At 38.3% G+C, this 22,968-nt stretch overlaps 1 protein-coding gene across 5 annotated transcripts in view; it reads left to right on the plus strand.

The window, feature by feature from the left end:
• Positions 1–22,968, plus strand: part of DST (dystonin) — a 319,817-nt gene that overhangs the window by 290,153 nt on the left and 6,696 nt on the right. For 3 of the 5 annotated variants that reach the window (XM_059835839.1, XM_059835841.1, XM_059835844.1), the window contains 13 exons: positions 2,782–2,951; positions 3,283–3,442; positions 4,879–5,073; positions 6,286–6,414; positions 9,818–9,961; positions 10,804–10,992; positions 11,765–11,894; positions 12,712–12,875; positions 13,207–13,369; positions 15,966–16,120; positions 16,284–16,358; positions 17,237–17,254; positions 20,286–20,403. In XM_059835839.1, the coding sequence (XP_059691822.1) occupies positions 2,782–2,951; positions 3,283–3,442; positions 4,879–5,073; positions 6,286–6,414; positions 9,818–9,961; positions 10,804–10,992; positions 11,765–11,894; positions 12,712–12,875; positions 13,207–13,369; positions 15,966–16,120; positions 16,284–16,358; positions 17,237–17,254; positions 20,286–20,403 (1,810 nt within the window). Of the gene's footprint in view, positions 1–2,781; positions 2,952–3,282; positions 3,443–4,878; positions 5,074–6,285; positions 6,415–9,817; positions 9,962–10,803; positions 10,993–11,764; positions 11,895–12,711; positions 12,876–13,206; positions 13,370–15,965; positions 16,121–16,283; positions 16,359–17,236; positions 17,255–20,285; positions 20,404–22,761; positions 22,831–22,968 lie in introns of all 5 variants that reach the window. The other 2 variants (XM_059835843.1, XM_059835842.1) reach the window with 2 other exon arrangements.

The raw sequence follows: 22,968 nt of genomic DNA on the forward strand, positions 1-22,968 counted from the left end.
CTCACATGGATTGGCAGACTCACCACTTCTCTCAATGATATCTTTTCTCCAGCTTCCTTTTGTATAAAATGCCTGCCAACTTGAGTTGGTTGAATCTCATTTCTCATTAAGGAATGGGATGGAATGTGGCACAGGGACATTAGGAATGAAACTGGTGATTTGGAGGAAAGAGATGAATGTGTGTGAGAGAGGGAGTTCTGTGAACTTTGTGACTTCAAACTTCAAACAACCCCCCCAAGAAATCAACTCAATTGTTTTTTAATGAGCTGTCAAGCCTCCCAACACTGCAGTGTCCTTCCTTGTATTTTGAGTCTTTTCCTTCCACTCCCACATATACCCCCTGCGTCTTTGTCTTTTCTGTCCAGCCTTGAAGGTTTCCTTGCTACATTTAGTTAGCGATTTTGCTATCTGAATTGAATGTGTGCTCTGTGTGTGCTGTAAGCAATAATTTGGACTCGCTCTTTGCCAGTTGTTAGTGCCAAAAAAAAAAAAAAAAAAAAAAAAAAAAAGCCCTGAAAGAGAAAAGCCAAGATAATATGTTTTCTCTCTCACTCATATCTCGTGTGTTGCCAGGGACTTTTTGGGGGTTATTCATGGTTTGTTTATCAGCAATTTTTTCTCATTTTTAGAAGTCAGGAATGGAAAAACCCTTACTAGGTCACCCAATCCATTCCTGTGCTAATGCTGAATGTTCCTCACAGTACATTTATATGAACCTGGCTAATTTTATCTGCATGTTCCCATCTTCCTTAGAAGGAAGCTAGATTGTTAATTACTGGGATTTTGTTCATCTTACCTGTCTGCTTCTGGCAGCCTAAACCAAAATCTGCTCTCAGTTACACCTCTGTAAAAGCAAATGAAAGTAGATACGGTGTAGTGTGTGTAGTCTCTCAAAGAATGAATTGACTGCAACCCTTTGTTCACCTTTAAATTTGTTTTTCCTGTATGATCTTTCTCTGGCAGCAATTTAATTGTGTTTCCTCATGCAAATCAAGTAACACTGTGCATGTAGTGTTAAGCAGTTAATAAACCCCATCAAATAAGAGTCACAGACGTTGTTTGTATTGAAGGAACTTTTATAAAAAATTGGTTATTTTCATTTTGAAAATTATTTTTATTTTTACTGTAGTTCTAGCTTGACAATGGTGTCTGTATTCTTTCTTAAAGTGTGTTTCCTTGTTTTATACGAGGAAAATGGAAGGACAGTAAGGAAATACTGAATTATGAAACAAATGCTGCCTTTTTTTTTTTCCCCTTTTAAATTTTGATCCTCAATTCCCTCTGGATCCTTAAATAACCCTAAAGTAAGAACAGTACAGTGTAAAATACTTAGCAAGTTTTAAAAAAGGAACCTTGAATCACCCTAGGTAAAGTTGTCATACTGTCCGCATGGCATAACCCAATGCCTACCTCCTACTTAAGACACCTCCATTCCAGTTGACACACATTCACATCTAAAAAGAGCAGATTACTGTGTGGACACATGGGGAAGTCAGTGGAAGAGTTGTGAGCTACCATGGCACAGGTTGGTGCAGGCCAGCTGGAAACAGCTTGCAAGTTGGACGTGAGCGGGCAGACACGTGCTGGCAGTGATCGTGAGGAATCCTTGCAATCTTTACATGCCCTGAGGAATTGTAAGTTGTAAGTGGTAATCATTTCGTTGCTGGATGTGATGATACTGAACATTGCTGTGAGAAACAGATGAAAATTTGTTTCAGCAAACACTGAGCAAAACCTCTTTTGTCCTAGTATTTTTTTGTGACAAAGAAAATAAAAGAATATTTATTTGATTCTGTATATATGAGTTTCCTAAAGTGAACTTGTGATTTTTATTTTGTTTTTAAACTGATTTCCTGCGAGCAGTTCACGAAGGTGTGAAATAAAACACTTCAAGCATTGCTACCATTTAAAAGCTGCTGTGTAGTGCTGGTTTTGTCTTTTGGCAATGTTCCTTTATTTAATTATTTACTCTGTCAGTTGGTTAATTCCTCTGCGGTATCAGATGAGCTGTGTTTCTGTGTGCTCCTCTGTGCCTGTGAAAAGTTTCCAGAGGCTCTGGGCAGAAGGAACTGTCAGAGCTGGTGGGCAGATGCAACTGCTGCATCACTGTCATCTTCCAAAGTCCCTGGATCACAGAAACCTGCTTGTGATCATGGCTTCCAGCCCAAATTGAGTTATTAGGATGTCACCTGGCTGGCTGCTTCTTGTGCCTGGGTCTGTATACTTTTGGCATACAGTTCTTCCTGGTTATAGTATGCTTCAGTCTTAGGAAGGCTAAATGCTTGTGGTTGGAGGTTTCCCAGCTTGACCATGCTGAGCTGAAACAGAATGACCTTTGTAGCCCTTGGGATGCTCTACACTGGCTTGAAATCTTAGTTTGTAAAAATGTAGTGTGAAGACTGCTCAGTTCATGGCTCCCAAAGTAGTAGCTCTTTCACATTCTTCTGACTACTAGGCAGCCTCTTGCTGATATTTAGGAATATTATGGTAGGGCAGGAATCATTGCTCTTCCTGAAGGAAGGATTTTCCCAAAGTTGTTCCAGTAGGTGTAGAGCTACATTCCTAGAGAGGGATAAAAGGCAGGGACTCTGTTAGTTTCAAGCCCCAGATAATTTCAGGTGCACTGTGGCACTAGCAGACTAGAAATGTTGCAGTAAGTTTAAAATTTTCTTGTAGCAACATTTACAATTTCCATTGCAAATATGTCAAAGATTAATTAACTGTGGCCTGTAAGCAGTTAATGCTGTATCGGTGTTTTCTTGTTCTTCAATACATATACAGGAGTTCCAGAAATCTCTTGGTGCCAAACATTCTGTGTATGATACTACAAATAGGACTGGACGCTCCTTGAAAGAGAAGACCACCTTGGCTGATGACAATTTGAAACTTGACGATATGCTGAGTGAACTAAGGGATAAGTGGGATACAATTTGTGGAAAATCAGTGGAAAGGTAAATAAAAACCAATCTAATTATTCAGCGGATAAAAAAAGGCTTAGGAGAAGTCTTTCGGCTTCTGTTGTGTAAAAGTAAAACCAGAGTGGCTAGCTTGTTTCATAATTAAGAGTGCCAAAGCAGTAAAACACTAGAAATGCATACTTTCCTGATGGTATGGAAGAGGACTGGGAGGACAGGACGGATGGTCCCACTACTTAAAAAGGGAAACACCAATTTAAAACTCTTAGTTGTTATCATTTTATGCTGAAAATGTTTTCTTAATGTGTATGAATTATTATTTTTTTGTGTGTGTGCATATGTTCATTCCCCCCCTCCGCCCCCCCAGACAAAATAAACTGGAGGAAGCCCTGTTATTTTCGGGACAATTTACTGATGCTCTGCAAGCTCTCATTGACTGGTTATATAAAATTGAACCTCAGCTAGCAGAAGATCAGCCAGTACATGGAGACATTGATTTAGTGATGAACCTGATCGACAATCACAAGGTAATTCCAGAAATATTATTTTTTAATTACTAGGCTCCTCATAAGTGTAGCATTTTAATGCTATCTTTATTTGGCTGTTCTGTAATTTTTAGAAACATGGAATAGTTTTATAACACAAACATGCCATCAACAATGGAAAATGCTATAAAACATATGTGGAAGAAAACAACTGTTAGTGACTCATTGACACTAGTTAGCATTGAGATATTCTGTTTAATGCTGCTATCCTGTGTATTTATGAATATCATGTAAAAAATCACAAATGTACATTTATGAATATGTGTGGCAAGAGGTAGCAAAAATTATTTTACTGGAAATCTTTGGGGGAGACAGGGCTTTTTATTTAGTACATCCACTAAGCAAATGTCTGGTGCACTCGTCATGACTATACCAGCCTTTCAAAACTTCAGGGCTGCTGTATATTCATGGAGAAAAGTAGTTGCAATGCTTAAGTTACGCACGGGAGCATACGACTAGGCTATTGCCCAGGAAGCCTACATTGGCAAGCTGCAGTATTTTGTTACTGAAGTGTTTCTGGAGATGGGAGCAAGTAGGAGATGTAGGACTGTGCCTCTGAATCCCAGTTTTGCAGTTCAGTATGGTGGAAGAAACGTCTGTTGAAGTTGCTGGTATTGCAAAGGCTACACGCAGTCAGAGCTTTGGAGCCTGGGAGGATTACGAGATGAAGGTCCCTCTCACCTACCGGTGACTTCCAGTATCCAAAGGCTGTTCAGTGAGGAGATCTTGTCCCTTTTGAAAAAACGTATTTGGAAACATGTGTTGTCTACAAAAATTAGCCTGAAATATGCTGGAATTGCTTCTGAAATCCCATTGTATATCACAACTAAATCATAGTCAGTGGCACAGTATACTGTAATTGTCATATCTTCTTTTAAGAGCTGCCTTTGTGTAACTGGAGCTTGTTCCATCTGCAAATGTGAACATACTCTCACATAAATATATGAATATGTGGCAAGATCTACAGTGTTATGGTCAGACCCCAGATGGGGTTTCAGTTCTGTTTTTATGATTTTAAACCTTCTCCTTGATCGTTGGCATTTTATCTGATCTTTTCCTGCTGCAGCTATCTTGCACATTAATCAAGCATGTCAGATCAATTGCTTTGATAAAGAGTGTAAAGCCAGCGTGGTAAGGAGACTAGATTTCCCATGCATTGCATCAGGATGGGTTCTCAGGATCTGCCTGACATTTTCATACCATATTCCAGTTTTATTAGGATAGAATAGAGTGTTAATATATTCACACGGAATCTAATGAGCAGAACTTGTGCATTTTGAGTCACTTTGATGGAGTTATTCTTGATTGAACTAAATCTATATTTCGATTTCTTCTTAAAACCAGTAGGTTTTTTGTTTCTTTTTACATAATTATGCCTTAATGAATTAAATATGTCAAATGTATTTGGTGGTGCCTAGGTCTTCCAGAAGGAGCTGGGAAAAAGAACGAGCAGTGTCCAGGCTCTGAAGCGCTCTGCCAGAGAGCTAATAGAAGGCAGCCGTGATGACTCTTCCTGGGTCAAAGTCCAAATGCAGGAGCTAAGCACTCGCTGGGAGACGGTTTGTGCCCTGTCAGTATCCAAGCAAGCACGACTGGAACAGGCTCTTCGGCAGGTAGAGGAGTACTAATGGTGCTACATGTACTTTATAAGAAGCAGAGAAAATATCTTGCAGTCTAGTTGCCAAAAATTTAATTTCATTTTCACTTCATGTCATTCAATTTCATTTAATTTCATTTGAAAATACTCCTTTTCTTGCTTATGCGCTGCTTACTTTGTCTCCATCCCTTTATCACAGCACATAAATAATGCCTCTTAGCATTTATTATTGCTGTTACTATTAGTCTATACCACAAATGCCAAGCAAACGTTTCAAAGACCTTACCGTCTAAGGAAATCACTGAAGTTACAGTCAAGCGTGAAGGGTGATTAAAAACTATGCCCCCTTCACAGCAAGCTGGAGATTGCAGTCATATTTATGCCCTTAGTGTCTTACTGGGAAGAAGTAAATTTGTGTACTGAAAACTTGTTTACATTGGCACAATTACAGTGCACGGTGAAGTACATTGCAGAAAAAATGGAATTGTGCTGAGTGCACTCAGGAGCTAGAACAGTGTATGTATGTCAGTATTGGCTGGTACCGATCCCACACAAATAGGTCCATCTGTATTCTTTCCAAACCTGAGATAGTATGGATGTACAGCTCTGTGAAGATTTATTAGCTTGGGTTGATGCTAGGATGGGGGTCCTGCAATAGTGATGTATCCACTGTATACAAAATTCCTGCCCTGCATTTTCCAGGGTACTGTGTTTATCCAGCTCTCTGGTCTCTCAGCAGGCACAATCCTGAGCTACCTCAAACACTAATTGTGTCTGAATATGGCTGTGCCCAAAGGTGGAACTTTCTTGTTTTCTCCAGACATAAAAGGGTCAGTCACCAACAGGCTGTCAATTGATTTTGCCTAACCAGTGATTTAGGCTATGCAGAAAATACAGTTCTCGTCTCTCCAGCTGGTCCATGAAAGCACCTCCCATGTAATTTGTCAGCGTAAAGGCATAACATTCTCAACTGAGCTGCAAATACGCTATAAATCAGATGGCTAAAAGCATGAACAGGCTTCCTATAATTTTTTGGGAAGCATGAGATATTTTTACAGTTATGAAAATGTAGTACTATATATCATTGACTTTTTAATGGAAAGTTAATGTGCCAGTACTGCTGCATGATTAATGACTCTAAATGTGGGCTGAGTCTCCTTGTGTAAGCTGCAATGTGTCTGTCAGATCCCTTCATGAGTGACCATGACTACTTCTTGTATTTTAACAGGCAGAAGAATTCCACTCCGTTGTCCATGTCCTTTTGGAGTGGCTGGCAGAGGCAGAGCAGGCTCTTCGTTTCCATGGGGTCCTTCCAGATGATGAAGAGGCCTTGCGTACACTGATAGACCAGCACAGGGTAAGGAAGAACATGAAGAGAACATGAAGAACTCTTCATTCTGATAGTTCTGTTAGAGGGCAGAATAAAGGAAAGGAGGCAAAGTCTATCCCATATAGTCATATCCAACATCCAGTGTTTGGTTTTGCAACTGTTTCTATAGAGAAACTAGAAATTTAATGGAGTTGACAGTTTGGTGCCCGTACTGGTGCTGGGCTGTTGTTTGAGTAATCTTGGCTTACTAAGAAAATAATGGGCCTTTAGAAAGTTGCTATAAACATTTAGAGACAGATGCAAACCCCTCTGTGGAATATATGCTGCCTGACAATTGTAAGACAGACTGCTACACTAGCAAAAGCACACCTGTTGTCTTAGTGGCATTGAGCAAAACAGCATATACTTTTCATTTGTACATGTCAGCAGAATGATGTTATCATCCATTAACCTTCTGTCATGGTGAAACAGCGTGCTGTCATACCTCGCGTGCATTAGGTACTGAAATATTGCAGTGCTGTATGTACTGCAGATACTAGATTATAGGCCATCAAACTAACTTTGCAGTAACAAAATGGGAAAATGGCTAAGTAAGGAGCATAGAGGTCATATTTTGACTCTCCAAACAGGATGCTACAAACATGCACATTTAAGCCCATGCAAAACTCTTCTTCTAAGCACAGTAGTAATAGTACCGAGAGTGTAGTGCCCACAATGTTACAGAACAAGTATATGTAATAGAACAAAGATATGGATTTCTTCAGCATTGGTCTAAAGAAAGTTATAACAAAACTTACGAAATGGAGAGTGGAAAAGCTTGCTGTTTAATTTGGGTTTGGGAATACTGTTATGCAGAGGTGCAGGGTATGACTGTCTGATGGTTCTTAACTAAGGAGTTTCAAGGTGCTCGGAAGTTTTCAGATTTAACTTAGGGCCCTGGAAACTGGGTGCTGTTCTTTAGCTGGCAAATGTATGTATGCATCACTGTATGCTAACTAATGTTGGCGATAGCAACCTGCTGTCTCCGATGCAATGAAATTTGTCTTTTAGCTGCCTTTCCTCCACATGTGCTTTATCAGTTCCCTTTTATATAATTTTTTGATCATCTGAATACAGAGGAAAGAACTGTTTGAATGAAATCTTAGGTCTACTGAAATAACTAGGAAAAAACATCTTAAATTTCTCCCTCTGCAATGTAGATTCATTAACAAAATATTTCTGCACAAAAGCTCAAAATTGTGCTGCCAAAGCTGAAGCATAACTTGGAACCTCAAACCAAAGCAAGGTCGGTCTCTGAGAAACCCTGTCCTGCTGGGGACAGTAATGGCTAGCACAACACAACCAAGCTCAGTGTTAGATGTGGCCATGCCATACTTAAATTTTTTTTACTAGGCTTTGGAAGATATTCTGTCAACCACATTTTCTTCTTAAAAGTCAAATAACAGAAATACAGAAATTGTGAAGCTAAGAAAGGTTGTGGCACTGCTGCTTTACCACTCAATAAGCACATACAGCAAAATCTTCCTTGAATGAGTGGCCTCTCCTCTTCAGCTTATAACATTAGCGTTCAAGAAGAAAAAAAAGAAAATAAGGGAAAATGTAATATATAATACTAGTTTTAAACACCATGTCTGTATTATAATGCTGCAATATTAATATCAAAAAATGTGTGATGTTATTTACATAAATATGAAATGTATCTTCCTTTTATCACTGATTCTTGTGAAATAGTTTTAACGCATTTGTATCCAGCTACATGTTGAAAGGTTTCTTCAGGACGATATGTTATTCAAATAGTCCATCTTTATGCCCATTACTGATTTTCTTTTCTTCAATACTGCACATGATTTAATGAATTCTACTGTCTCAGGCAGAGAGGTTTCTGTCACTCGCCATCCTCTCTTTAGGGCTGAGAGGTGTAGTAGGTTAATGCACTGCATTAATTAATGAGAAGCATCCCATGTCCTCTCTTGTAAATGCATCTATATCACTGGACTGCCACAGAGTTCAATACAATTAGTATCCTTTACTGAGGGAAAGCTTAATACACTGTATGTAGTGTAATCTCTCACTAAAACCCACCTTGACTTTTCCAAAACCTTTTTGAACAGAAATATTGTCAGAACTCATGTGTTTTTATGAGAGGACTGCTATTGCGATTGGGTCTTAAACTCTGACATTAATTTAAGCTTAAGTCAAAATCAGTTAGTCATGAATCTCTGTAAATACAGAGCCTACCTCTTCCAGGCTTTTAGAACAAGGTGGAAGAGATTATTTCTTCTACACTTTTATTTCAGAATAGCTTCATTTTTACTTCGTAAAGGCACAGGATAATGTCATTAGGAGTTGTAGAATCTGTTTTTACAATGTTTAGGTGATTTTGAATTTTCTAGGATCTAGCTTGGCTGATCTTTAATTTCTGGAATCCAAAATAGCCCTTTGTGGATGGAGAGAGGAAGAGTTAAACTTTCAGAGACATGGTTCCATTTTGTAGCCCAATTAAAGATGTTAAAATATAACAAAAAAATTCCACTAGGCATTGAGAGGTGTTGGCAGTTCCAGTTAAGGGTGCTCACAAAGACACACAGACTTACACAATGTTTAGGCACAACAAAGTAGGCAGAATAGTAAAACCATTGTAGTAATAATAATTAAAAAAAAAAAAATGCAAACTATAGAAAGGATGGGAAAAGTCCTTCAGTTTTTTTGATATTTCCTCCCTGCACCCAGTTCTGGTCCTCCCACCCTTTCCTCTGCCGGACTCCCGAGGAACATCAGTGGCTGTGAGCTTGGATGTCTAAAGCTGTAAACACCCTTTTGCTTTTTACAAGATTTTTCCCACATGGAAGCGCCTCTGAAAACAGCTGGTTAATAAGCAGTCTCTGTCCCTGTTCTTGTTGTGTCTCTCCCCCTCAGCTGCTGAGTTTTCACATGTGTGTTAATTTAGTATAGCTGCTCCTGAAGTCCTCTATCATCTTCTCTGAGCATGTAATTATAGTTGGACATTTCCAGCCTCTGCTAGGAGCTTGATACTTTGTTATGAAGATTACTGTAACTGACAGACAAACCAAGTCATCTGTAATGTTGCCAGTAATGATTCTAACCATCATATAGTTGATTTACAGCCCTTCTGAGATGCTGTGATTTTTTCCTTCTTTTTTTAATAAGAGCATGTGTCTTTCAAGTATTTACAGTATGGTGGGCTTTTAAGGAGTGGTAAGCTGGGGTAAAGATTGTAGAGCTTCATTTAGTGCTTTGTGTGGAATAAGCTTTTTAAACACTTTTAACTTTTCTCAGACAAAGTAAACTTGCATCTTGCAAGTTGAATCTGTTTGAGCGATCGAGGGGCTCGTGACCTTTCAGACAATGCACTCAGATTTCTCTTACAAATTTTGTCAATGTCTAATTGAAATTGTTACCTCTGGTTTAGGAATTTATGAAGAAACTGGAAGAGAAAAAGGCAGAACTGAATAAAGCAACAGGTATGGGAGAAGCTATCCTAGCTATCTGCCACCCAGACTCCATCACCACCATTAAACACTGGATAACAATCATCAGAGCCAGGTTTGAAGAGGTCAGTATATGTCAAGCCATCTTCATTGCAACAGTCCATCTTTGATTAAAATATAGCTGACAACTAACATGGTAGTTACATGGGGAGGAAATGATCCAGCTGCTGAGAACTAATATGCACAGTGATGGATGTGAATACCATGTTTCCCTAGGTTTTATTTTAACACTTACAGGGCTTTAAGAACTAAAGCAGATGGTCAAGCTTCTTTGTTTGTATGTATCAAAGGAAATACTGCCTGATGCTTCCCATGTGAGCCAATAGTTTCTAGAGAGAAACTTAGAAGTTACAAAGGAAAAAAAGTACAGGGCGAACTTGAAGCATTTTCTAATTGCATTAGGGAGGATTTCAGTCCAACATATTCCTAATCTAGAAGATTTCCAAATGATTTAAGTGGCTACAAGTAGGTCTCAGAGGATGTACCACACTCTCAGCTGCTAAGGTGGTATTTTCTGTGTATATTAAGTTTAAAGAAAACCAAAATACTGGTGTTAACAAAGTACGGCTTCAGGAGTGTCCAGGGGGAAGACAGACACCAAATCCTGTGTGATTCACTAACTTATACATATTGTTTGATAAAGTTCTTAATATGTTGCCTGAATGTGCTATTTACTGCATTTAGGAGCACCTAATCCTCAATATCTGTGGGAAAAAATGTGGTGTTGAACTGGGAATTCTAGTTACCTAGCACCTTTAGTGATCAACCACTACATCTAGCACCTTTGATAATCAAACATCAGTAGGCCTGGGAGGAAGATCTGGGTTTACAGTTAGCAGAGCAATTTTAAATACATTTTAAAGAATTTCAGATGTGCGCATACCCATGCATTGGTTCTTTTATCAAGGTCTTAGCATGGGCTAAACAACATCAACAGAGACTGGCAGGAGCTCTGGCTGGACTTATTGCTAACCAGGAATTGCTGGAAGCCTTGCTGTCGTGGTTGCAGTGGGCAGAGACTACACTTACTGAAAAAGATAAAGAGGTCATCCCCCAGGAGATTGAGGAAGTTAAAGCACTTATAGCGGAACATCAGGTAAGGCATGTTAAGTGACACGTGTCCTACACATTCCACAAATAGTGCTTAAGTCTCAGCTGGGCTTCATAATCAAGTGTGAATCTCCTTAGCTATTTTCTCTCCTAATAATCAAATCCCTTTTCAGATACTCAGTTGTGTGTTTTGTATGTGTACAATGTGCTTGTAGTTTGTTCAACACAGAGGTAAAAAAACCAACCAAACAAAATTTCAATGCCACGTTGTTCTAAAAGCAAACCTACAACTCCCCATAGGAGCAAGGATAATAATATTAATAAAAAACCCTCACGTGAAATATATGATAGTGCTGCTGCCTTAGAACTAGTGTTGCAGTGTGGCTTTACTGATTGGATTTCAAAAATATGTCTATGAAGTGCCAGAGGGAGCTGCTGGTGCAGTGAATGTTCATAGGCTTACCCTAGCTTACACACCAGAGCTGTCTCACTTCTATGAATCTGCAAGGAACACCTGAGTACTCGGGAGTCAAAATTCTGTTGTACATCACCTCATCATACACAGTTAATAAAGGAGTTTGACAGACTGTGTTTTTTAGATTTAGCCTTCCTTAAACAGCTGGGCCGTAGTGGTCTTAAAAGTTTACACTGCCAATTTTTCTTACATACAAAACCTTTATCTGTGTCTTTTTTGTGAGGCTGGCTTTGTAAGAGTCTTTCTGTGCCATTCTTGTAACTTTGGTGTTTTGCTATTGTATGTGTTTTTCATTCCTGTGGCCACTTTTGTGTATTGTTAATTAAAACACCTCTATCTGCAGACATTCATGGAGGAAATGACCAGAAAACAACCTGATGTGGATAAAGTTACAAAGACCTATAAAAGAAAGGCACTTGAACCCACCCCAGTACAATCTCATATTCCTGTCCTTGATAAGGGGAGAGCAGGAAGTAAGTAATGAAGTATTTTGGGGCAGGTCACACACACCATTGCTCTACCTATAAAGATAACAGATTACTAATAATCTAATAGGTTTGATTAGCTTCTAGAGAAACAGGGTGAAATTCTCTTGGCTGATTTTTTCTAATTATCTCTCATTTTTCATTGTGAGGAAATTTCTTAAAGCAGACTTGTATTTTTAGATTTTGTCCTATACTTCTTGAATACCTATTTTTAAAGTGTGCAGCCTCTGATGTGCTACTAAACTTCCAAGAGTGTGCACGTGGTGAGTCTGCAAATCTACTGTTATCTGAAAGTGCAAAGAACTTCTTTTTATGTAAAGATGTAGAGACAAAATTTTGTTCTTACTGTCTATGAAATTATATGTATCCAATTAGAAAGTGTGTTCAGTGAAGTTGAATGGAAAGCAATTCATCAAGTGAGGAAATTGCTTTTTGTATTTTTAGATATACTTACCTATTGTATTTTATACCTACCCATACATGGAACGTGCTTCCAAAATCAGGTTGTTTACTTCGCAACTCTCTGAGAGATTTGCAAAGATTTTATTTAACTGTACAGCTTCACTAATGCAGCCATTACTAGCTGCTTCTGGCTAGACAAAAGATACTTTAACCACCATGTGGTCCTTCCCCAGCAATAGTAAAAAAACAAACAGAAGAATCCCATTAGATGGAATCATATTAGGGTATGGGCTCATTATTTGGGACAGGAAGGAGTAGTTTTAGGAAGGTCAAGTACCTTTCATGTGAATGCTTGTTTTGTTTGGACTGGGTGAGACTTACACATTTTATCATGTTTTAACAGGAAAGCGTTCCCCAACACCAGGCATATATCCGTCAGCAGCCCAGGCACAAATTGAAACCAAGAATCCACGGGTAAACCTTTTAGTCAGCAAATGGCAGCAAGTCTGGCTTCTGGCCTTGGAAAGAAGAAGAAAACTTAATGATGCTTTGGACAGACTTGAAGAGGTCAGAAAAGGCCTGTACAGAATATACATTTTGCATAATTTTGTTTACCCTGGATTAAATTGTCAATGCTGGAAATACTGTAAAAAACTTCAATATTTGTTGTATTATATTGTATGATACAGCTAACTGAAAACACTGTGATACACGTGCTTTAACGTGTTTTAAAAGCTGTCATTCTCATTTTAAATGTGAGGAGAGTTAAGATGTTTAAAATGTTTATATAGGTCCTCAAAGAATCAATTACTCAAAAGAACACAGATGGTATTCCCTTCATTGATCTTCTAGATTGATTGATTTCAACTGAAAAAAGTTTTTTCTCTTTTTTATTAAGCTGAGAGAATTTGCCAACTTTGATTTTGATATTTGGAGGAAAAAATACATGCGATGGATGAACCATAAGAAGTCTCGTGTGATGGACTTCTTTAGGAGGATTGATAAAGATCAGGATGGAAAGATAACAAGGCAGGAATTTATTGATGGAATTCTTTCTTCAAGTAAGTTTTAAAATTAACTTAATGTTGAGCTTGGAACAAACATCTTATGAAGTCTTATTGTCTATATAGTGTACCCTATGTGGTTTATTGTGTTAGAAGATTACAGATTTCCCTTTTGAAGTCATTAATTATGATTAATTTAAACTATAATTATTTTACTTGATAATATTTCTAGATTTTAGAAACTCTTTCTAGTTCTTTTACATTGTGAATCAGATTACAAATGTCACATTTATATTATTGGCTAATTAATAGTTTACTGGACTCGGATTGTCATTCCTACAGTACACTCGCCACTTCAACAATTACTTTTCATTGATTAGTCAGAATAGTAAAACATACCTTATAAAACCTATAGATAATTTTCAAAATTGGTTCATATGATTTTGTTAAAGAACTTACATGGAATAGTTTCAATTATAGAAGGAAACCATGTAATTTCTGAAACCAGTGTTTCCATGAACCATGACCATGTTCGTATACCTGTATAATGAGGATCAAAATGTCAAGCAATCAGGCTAGGAAGGGACTTTTCCTAGCTTTCCTGAGGGATTGGAATTCCTTAGGTATGCATAGTTGGTGGTAATGTCAGCTTTCCACATCCTGTCTGTGCGCGATCATGTTTCCCTTTAGCAACTGACTCATAACAGATAAGGGCCTACTACTTAAAGTAATCCTTTATCTTCAGATCATAGAGACTTTTGCGCAGTGAAGATTGAGAATTGGGCTGCTTTTAGCATCTTGTGTTAAAGTTATTCAGTAGGATAATATTGTAGTGTATATGTTTTCCCCTGCTTTAGGAAATGCAGTAATATGGTCACTATACATGCACATCGCTGTTTTGCATGAATTGACAGAAGTTGATGAAAAAACCTGATACCACCAAGAGGTTAAACAGCTTACTCTTTTAACTCAGTTGGTATCAACTTGTTATAACTGCTAAATATCATGATTTAAACGCTGCTGACCATCTTGAAATTTTCTTTTGACCATTTCATAGAGAATCTCTGTGGGGATTAATATTCTGCTGCTGTGAACTTGATCACGGTGTTTTGTGAAACACCATGCATTTTTCTGCAGTGGGAAGGCCTTGCATTCCAGATTTAATTAGCAATGAAATTCTTGCTTGACCTTTCCTCACTAACAATTTATCTTGTTAATCTGTGGTATTTTATGCACTTTGAAGGTCAAAATGTTAAAAAAAAGTACATATATCTTACAGTTTAATCTGTGCCCTCACTCTGTGTCTCTCTTCAAGCCACACTATGATGCTCATTTTAATCCAGCATCTAGGTAACATTGGAGATCCTGATTGTTCTTTCAGAAAGATTCCCTCACTTTTTTGAATGTCCTTGTTCTTTTGATAAGCATTGTCTGTCACCTAGTGCCTAAAAACCTGTCATAGAATCATAGAATCGTTTAGGTTGGAAAAGACCTGTAAGATCACCAAGTCCAACCTCACATTAACCTAACACTGCTAAGTCCACCACTAAACCATGTCCCTAAGCATGTTATCCACATGTCTTTTAAATACCTCCAGGAATGGTGACTCAACCACCTCCCTGGGCAGCCTGTTCCAATGCCTGACAACCCTTTCAGTGAAGAAATTTTTCCTAACATCCAGTCTAAACCTCCCCTGGCACAGCTTGAGGACATTTCCTCTTGTCCTGTCGCTCGTCACTTGGGAGAAGAGACCAGCACCCACCTCTCTACAACCTCCTTTCAAGTAGTTGTAGAGAGTGATAAGGTCTCCCCTCAGCCTCCTCTTCTCCAGACTGAACAATCCCAGCTCCCTCAGCCGCTCCTCATAAGACTTGTGTTCCAGACCCCTCACCAGCTTTGTCGCCCTTCTCTGGACATGCTCCAGCGCCTCAATGTCTTTCTTGTAGCAAGGGGCCCAAAACTGAACACAGGATTCCGGGCGTGGTCTCACCAGCGCCGAGTACAGGGGCACGATCCCCTCCCTACTCCTGCTGGCCACACTGTTTCTGATACAGGCCAGGATGCTGTTGGCCATCTTGGCCACCTGGGCACACTGCTGCCTCATCTTCAGCTGGCTGTTGACCAACACCCCCAGGTCCTTTTCTGCAGGGCAGCTTTCCAGCCACTCGTCCCTAAGCCTGTAGCGTTGCATGTGGTTGTTGTGACGCAAGTGCAGGACCCGACACTTGGCCTTGTTGAACCTCATACAATTGGCCTGGGCCCATCGATCCAGCCTGTCCAGATCCCTCTGCAGAGCCTTCCGATCCTCAGCAGATCAACATGCCCACCCAACTTGGTGCTGTCTCGAGGGAGCACTCGATCTCCTTGTCCAGATCATTGATAAAGATATTAAACAAGACTGGCCCCCAATCTGAGTCCTGGGGAACACCACTTGTGACCGGCCGCCAGCTGCATTTAACTCCATTCACCACAACCCTTTGGGCCTGGCCATCCGGCCATTTTTTTACCCAGCAAAGAGTGTGCCCATCCAAGCCATGAGCAGCAAGTTTCTCCAGGAGAATGCTGTGGGAAACAGTGTTTGTGATAAAGCCTTTCATTTTAATGGGATTGAAAAGCTAAAAACTTAGCTTTTGTTGTTGTCTTTGTCTTACAGAATTCCCAACAAGCCGACTTGAAATGAGTGCTGTTGCAGACATTTTTGATAGAGATGGTGATGGATATATTGACTATTATGAATTTGTAGCAGCTCTTCATCCAAACAAGGATGCATACAAGCCTCTCACAGATGCTGACAAAATTGAAGATGAGGTACATTCTCTGCTTTCTTAGATCACGCTCTAGTCTACTGGGGTCATGTTCTTTAATTTAATTTTATTTTCACTCCAATATAATTTGAAGTTTACCAGTTACACAAATACTTAGAAATGTGATATTAGCAGTGAAGTAATCATCCAGTTGTGGTTTTTTGCAGGTTACAAGGCAGGTAGCTAAATGTAAATGTGCAAAACGGTTTCAAGTGGAACAGATTGGGGATAACAAGTACAGGGTAAGTTGTCTAAGGACCTTCTTAGTTCTTTCAGCTTAGAGATTCTTCATATGACATGGTTATGCAAAGAATTAGGGTACATGAATTTACAGGAATTTTGTATGACAATTATATGTTTTCTTACTTTAAGCTTGTCTAAATTTTATGGGTTTTTTTCTTGTTCGAACATACAGGCTAAAAATATGGGAAAATACTGCTGCTTGTTTTTATTTTCGCTGAAACTACTGAAACTGTTTTCAATGTATGCGAATTTTTAAAAGCTAACTGCATGCATGCATACATACACATGTGCATACAGACATATAACAGCTCCTTAAAAGCCCGTCTTTTTGCCTGGATACCCGAAGTGTTTAAACTGTAGCTGATTTTCTAGTAGTTTTATAAAAACAGTGATATTTTCCTGTGGTATTGTGTTGTACTTTGAATACACTTTGGTAAAAGGTTTTTAATCTCTTTTATCCTCCCTTGTCATTTTATTGGAGCACACTGTTCCTTCTGAAGAAGTGCAAGAAATGTGTTAGATATCTGCAGAACGATTTTAGATTACAGAAAAATAAGTATCACATTGTAGAGAAAGATCTGCCACCCCTAGATTCAATAACCAGAACAATTTCAGATGAAATATGAAATATTTGGCTAAGAGTTTACTAAATACTTGTAGATGGCTTTAAAAGACCACAGAAACAGCAATGGGAAGGAAACAAAGGCCTTGAATACTTTCCAATATTCAGTCTCTGGATGGCTAGCTACCTGCTCATCTCTGAAGTAGATACTTTATGTAGAATGTCTAATGTGTTAGTTTGCATGTGTTCTAGAGTCATATAGAGAATTTCCTGTAAACTAATCGTGTCTTTCTTCCATTTTTCATTTCTTATCAGTTCTTCCTGGGAAATCAGGTATAAACCAGTGGAATGTTTTATGAATTTTCTTTTTTTTTTTTTTTTTTTTTCTTTTTTTCTAACTCATAGTGATTTAAGCTTGCAATGGTTAGTCTTTTTGCCATCCTTTCATCTTCAGCTAATTCATTGCTGGTCTGCTGTGGTATTTCTTTAAATACTATGGAGCATTCCTTGTCTCAGGATCCCTCCTCTTCAATCCCTCACCTGCTTTCTCCTCATTAAGGAGATTACTTTCAAAGGAACCAGATAATGGTCAGCAGGAATTCTCATAGTAAAAAATCTTGAGCATTTAAACTGCAATTTTAGAATTACTGTTATTTTATCAGTTTTCAGTTTTATAGCAGAATGCTCTCAGATTAAAGGCTAATCACAGTAAACAGAAATCCCAGTGTCCTATCACTTATTGCAAATTAGGTGAAAAATACTTTAATTTTCAGTAAAAAAAAAATAAAATACCTGTGCATTCAAGCAGGCTGATTAAGAACTTAGCTGATTGTTGGTATGTTATATATTAACGCAGTAAATCATGAAATACATATTTTGGAAATAAGCAAATTAAATTTGCTGTTCCAGTTTAGACTATTTCCTCTCCCAAAGTGTTTTCAAAGAGCTATGGCAGGTCTATAATGTATTGGAGCTGTGTTTAAGAATACTTTCTGTCAGCTGGGTCATCAGTGAGTCATACCGCAGTGGCACTGTACAGTGGTATAGGGAGGATACGTTAACCAGTGCTTACTTACTCCTGTGGTACATACTGATACACAGCTTCTTAAATTGTTAAATCATGCTTGCCTGGTAAGAATGGAAATACTTTACACAAACCAGATACCGTTAGTAACTTATTCATGCTTTTATAAAGGCAGTAATAGGTATAATCCATTCTGGAAATGCTAGTGCTAACAGCATTAGCCATTTTAAATCTAGAGATGTTGAAAATGTAGTTGCATTCTTATTTATTGGTAAAGCCTGTTGAAGTATAGAAGAAAGCACAAAGAGCAGTGGATAATCTTACCACATGCCTCAAGCAATATATCTAAGTAATAATTTAAAATATTTTCTACATATAGAATAAGGCTGTATTTGAAAAGACTATTTGAAATTATGTTAATCCTCTTACCTGCCATCTGTACTTTCAGATCTGTGAACAATACAGCATTTTTTGTGACCACTCTTACTGGTGCAGAACAGCATCATAGTAAAAATCACCTACAGCAAATTGGCTGAGGCTTCTCTAGTGACAGTGGTGTTATATGGCTATTGTCAAGAACAGGCCTTTTTGTACCTTAAACTAGACTTTACGTTTTTATTCCAGTGTTTTTATGTCTGATTATTTGAAACAATGGTAAATACCATTCAAGGAAAGTTAGTATCCAGGCTATTTTAAGAAGGAAATGGACTGAGTTACCATTAGGAAAAATGCTTTGATAGATACCAGTGTTATTTTCCAGGAGCCCCGCTGTCTGAATTAACCACTGCCTAGGTAGGCAGTTTCCAAAAGATACTGTATCTGACCCTTGGTATAGTTGCCTGGTGACATCTTAACTGAAGAATTAAGCTGAGATGGGGAAAAAATAAAGAAACAAAAAAATATAGTATCTTTAGAACCTCTAGAAAAAATTCTCTGTAGAAACAAGCCAATGAAAATAAACAGCATAAATTTTGATGCCATTTCTTTTTTTAACTTTGATCTAAATATGTAAAACGGTTCTTTGTTTGGCACATATTTAATGCATTATTAAAAAGTCTTTACAAATAATGCTCATGTGAATGTTCTTATTTATAACAAAAGAAATTATTATTGAATTAAGCGACAAGTTTTGCTTTTGTTTGGTTCCTAAAAGTAATATTCCTTTAAACTTATTCTCTTTTCTTGGCTTAAGTAGTACCAAACAACTAAAGTCATTTAATAAGTAGGGAGCATGTTTGTGTGGTTTGCATTTAAAGCATTTCAGTCCCCTCACTGGAGCAAGTAGGTACAGTTGAACTATGGCCAGCCTTCTCCAAGCGTCAAAGATTGTCCCACATAGGTGTATTTGACTCCTGTTGGTTTCAGTGAGTGCTCTGCATGTTTGCGTGTGAGAGCACTACACTTAGCCTGGTGATCCGATATCAAAATAAGTATTTTAGCAGCATTGGCTAAAAAGTACTGAATTCTTCTGGTTAGTTTTCATGAGATCATGGGGTCAACTTTTCGGTTGTATTTTCTTTGATCTGGACTTGAATGGAGATACTACATACAGATTTTGTTATACAGGTTTCAAGAGCAAAACATACGTTAGGCCTAGCCGTCAGCCCAAAGGAAAAATGGGTTAGTACAAGAGTCAGTATGAAACAGGTTTTTGTGCGTCTCTGAGTTGTGAAGAACCTCGATGTGTAGACAAAGGAGTGACGAACAGTTTATAACAAAGGACAATAATGATAGCTATCAATCATTCTTTGCTTCTTTAATGTTCCCTTCCCCACATGCACCTCACTATAGGTGAGCAGTGTCAACTCTATACCTGAAAATATCCCTATAAACGAATAATTTGATAGAACTGTGCAACACTTATAATGCATTGAATTTCCAGCCCACATACTGATCATTTAAAGCGATGCTGCCTTCCTTTCAGCTGACATCATTAAAATCTAGACTGTTGCAGAAGAGAGTTTGCTTAAGATTTTAACAGTGAAATAATGCAAATAGGTCTTAATTAATTTGCACAGATGCAGATCGTAACCAATTAAATAATGTGTTACTTACTAATTTTGCTTCCTTTATGAGCTCAGACATTTGAGAATCAAGCATAAATTAAACCTGAGATTTTTTTTTTTACTGTCCTGCCATCTCCTTTGGATTAATGCAGTGGCATCTGATTTGAAATCTTAACAGCTTTAATAATCTACATAAATAAATCTGACTTTCTAGCATTTACTAATAATTAAATATCAAAATAAACTTTTTAAAGTGTCCGATTTTTAACCTATCAGCGTTGAACTGCATCTGAATGACTGAGAACCTGAGACTGTTGTTTGATTTTTATTGCAGTTTGGTGACTCTCAACAACTGCGCCTTGTTCGTATCCTAAGAAGTACAGTCATGGTTCGTGTTGGAGGTGGCTGGATGGCACTTGATGAGTTCTTAGTGAAAAATGATCCTTGCAGGGGTATGTAACACCACTGTTAAAATGGACATGCAGATAATTATTTGGATACAGTCACCATTCATTGTCTCAAGGTGGAGATTGAATTGTATAAAATGCCAGTTCTGTAAATATCATCTCACTAAATGTCATGCAGTGATCTGTTTTTGTAAACTTTAAATCCCATGGTTAAGATGCTCTTCACTTGCACTGGTGTATGTCTAGAATAACTGTGGTGTCTTCTGCGCAGTTCCTCCAGTGTTAGAGTGGTGTAATTAAGAATTGAACTTAGCCCAGATAGAGTTTATGGCATGTAAGCTGCTTGTATAACTTGGCAGAAATAGCACACAGAAATGTCCAATAAAACCTTCTCAGCATGAAAGGAGTTTTAAGTCAATAAATCAAAATAAGGCAATTGAATTGAGGAGGAACAACACCACCACAAAAAAGCCTCTCTGGCCAGTTGGCTGTGCCCAGGCTTTCAGGCTCTGCACTTGTAGCCATGTCTTTTCATTGGCATCCTCCCTAGAACCACTTTGCAGAGCCCTGAGCCTTGTACAAAGCAAGTGGAAAATGCTCTGGTCAGGAGGACTTGGTGCTCTGGGGAAGCAGGGAACACTATCACCATGCCCTTCAGGGCATTGTATCAAATGCATTGTTTCATCAGTACACAGCAACATGATGACATCTTAGTTTGTTGGAAAGCCTACTTCTGTGGTGGGAACTACTAATGTCCCTCTGGCACCGTTTTTGGTGGAACAGTTGGAGATAGGAAAACAGCCATTTGTGAAGGGAGCAGGAGAGGCACAAGTCAAATAATAGCCAGAGTAGTAAAATTGCAGAAAGTATAATAATGACTGTGTTCAGAGTGAGCTGACATTCTGTAACTAGGTAATTCTGTCCTGTTAACTAGCAGCATTAAATTTACTGCATTTTTACCTCTCAGGAGTTCTATAGAATCATAATCAATGTTGTAATAGCACGAGAACAGTTCAAAGGAGTTCACGAGAGGCAAGTAAAGACAGAGACATCAACTGTCCCATAGACCTTACTCCAGTGTCAGCTTCTACTTTGGGACCAAGGCTTCTAAACAGTTTGATAAAGACCTTGAGAGGGTGGAGAGCTTGTATTTGTAGCAATTGTCATGCTAAGTCAAGGATGTTAAATCCAAAAGGAAGCTACCACAAAACTCTATAAGGGCTGACGGTGTGTCACTAAGGCCTAGAAACCTTTGTCTACAGGCTCAAAAGGTACCCATAAAACTTCTTATCATAGTATCATAAGAGTTATCATAACCTTGTGATGACATCTATGAGTTTTTCAGCAGTATTAAAAATAGTCCTTTTGCTTACCAACATATTGCATATATTGTTTACTAAAGAAACGTAACAGTAATGTTACATTTAATGGTGTTGGACCACAGGTCTAACTGAAATTTAGCACCTGATTCTGCACCTGCTACTCTAGGAAAGTCATTTATGCCTGCAGAGCCATCCTTACTTTATAGCTTTCTACTCCTGTTCTTCAAAAGTGCACGGTAGTGGAAAATGGAATGTGCCTCAAAATATCTGACTTCATTGTAGGGTTAACTTGGTTAGTTTTGATGTATCCCAAACAGTTTTCTCAGGCCTGTTGACAAGTAGACTGTTGCAATTCCTACTTGGGTTGACACTGAGAGATAAAACACTTAATTACCTAATTAATTTATTGGAATTCCTTATTACTGTCCTCAGATTAAGAGTCCTTTGGAACTTTATCCCCTCATCTTTAATAAAAGTTGTATTCTGTGTATCTCTATAGTATTTTGTATAGTACTTTATCCCTTTTTCATGGGAAATACATGAGCAGATGAGTAAGTCAGCACAGTGGGTCTAAAGGAATACCGGTCTCTATAAAATCATCCAGATACTGGACGTTGTGCACTGGTCTTGTTGAAGTCAGTTATGCAAAGTAGTCATTGATGTCAGTGGTGCAGGTTCAGACTTTTCCTTAAGCACTTCACCTAGCAAATCTGCATTTCCACCAAGGACTTCTTGTGTATTCAGATAAATCACATTTCAAAGAACTGTTGTCATAAACAACTTTAATAGTATTGAATCTAGTTATATAAAATAATTTAAGCTTATATTACTTCTTTATGTCAGCAGATAAATACTGTTACTGTACTTGGGACTGCAGCTGAGTCTATCCAAGCGCTATTTCCTTTTTGCCTAGGAGACCTTTGAGAATTCACCTCAGAGCACTTAGAGACAGCTTCTGCTCTGAGTCCTGTCTTTTGGCCTGGTGCTCTGAGTCTCTTGCATATGCAGCTGCTGTACTTGATTTCTTCTCCTGCTAACGATTTTCTTTAATGTGACCCATGTCCTGTGTCATTTTTTCTAGTTCATCATCACGGGAGTAAAATGTTACGTTCGGAATCAAACTCTTCAATTACCACTCAGCCTACTATAGGTTGGCAAACCCCTCTCTTTGTCTCCTCCTCCTTTTTTCCTCTCTCTTCATTTTCTTCCCCCTTTATTAAAATATATACTTTTAACAATTTGCTACACCCATCACATTTAGCTTAATGTGTTCCTACATGGGCTGGTG

This window comes from Gavia stellata, chromosome 2 (assembly GCF_030936135.1).
Source record: "Gavia stellata isolate bGavSte3 chromosome 2, bGavSte3.hap2, whole genome shotgun sequence".
NCBI lineage: Eukaryota > Metazoa > Chordata > Aves > Gaviiformes > Gaviidae > Gavia > Gavia stellata.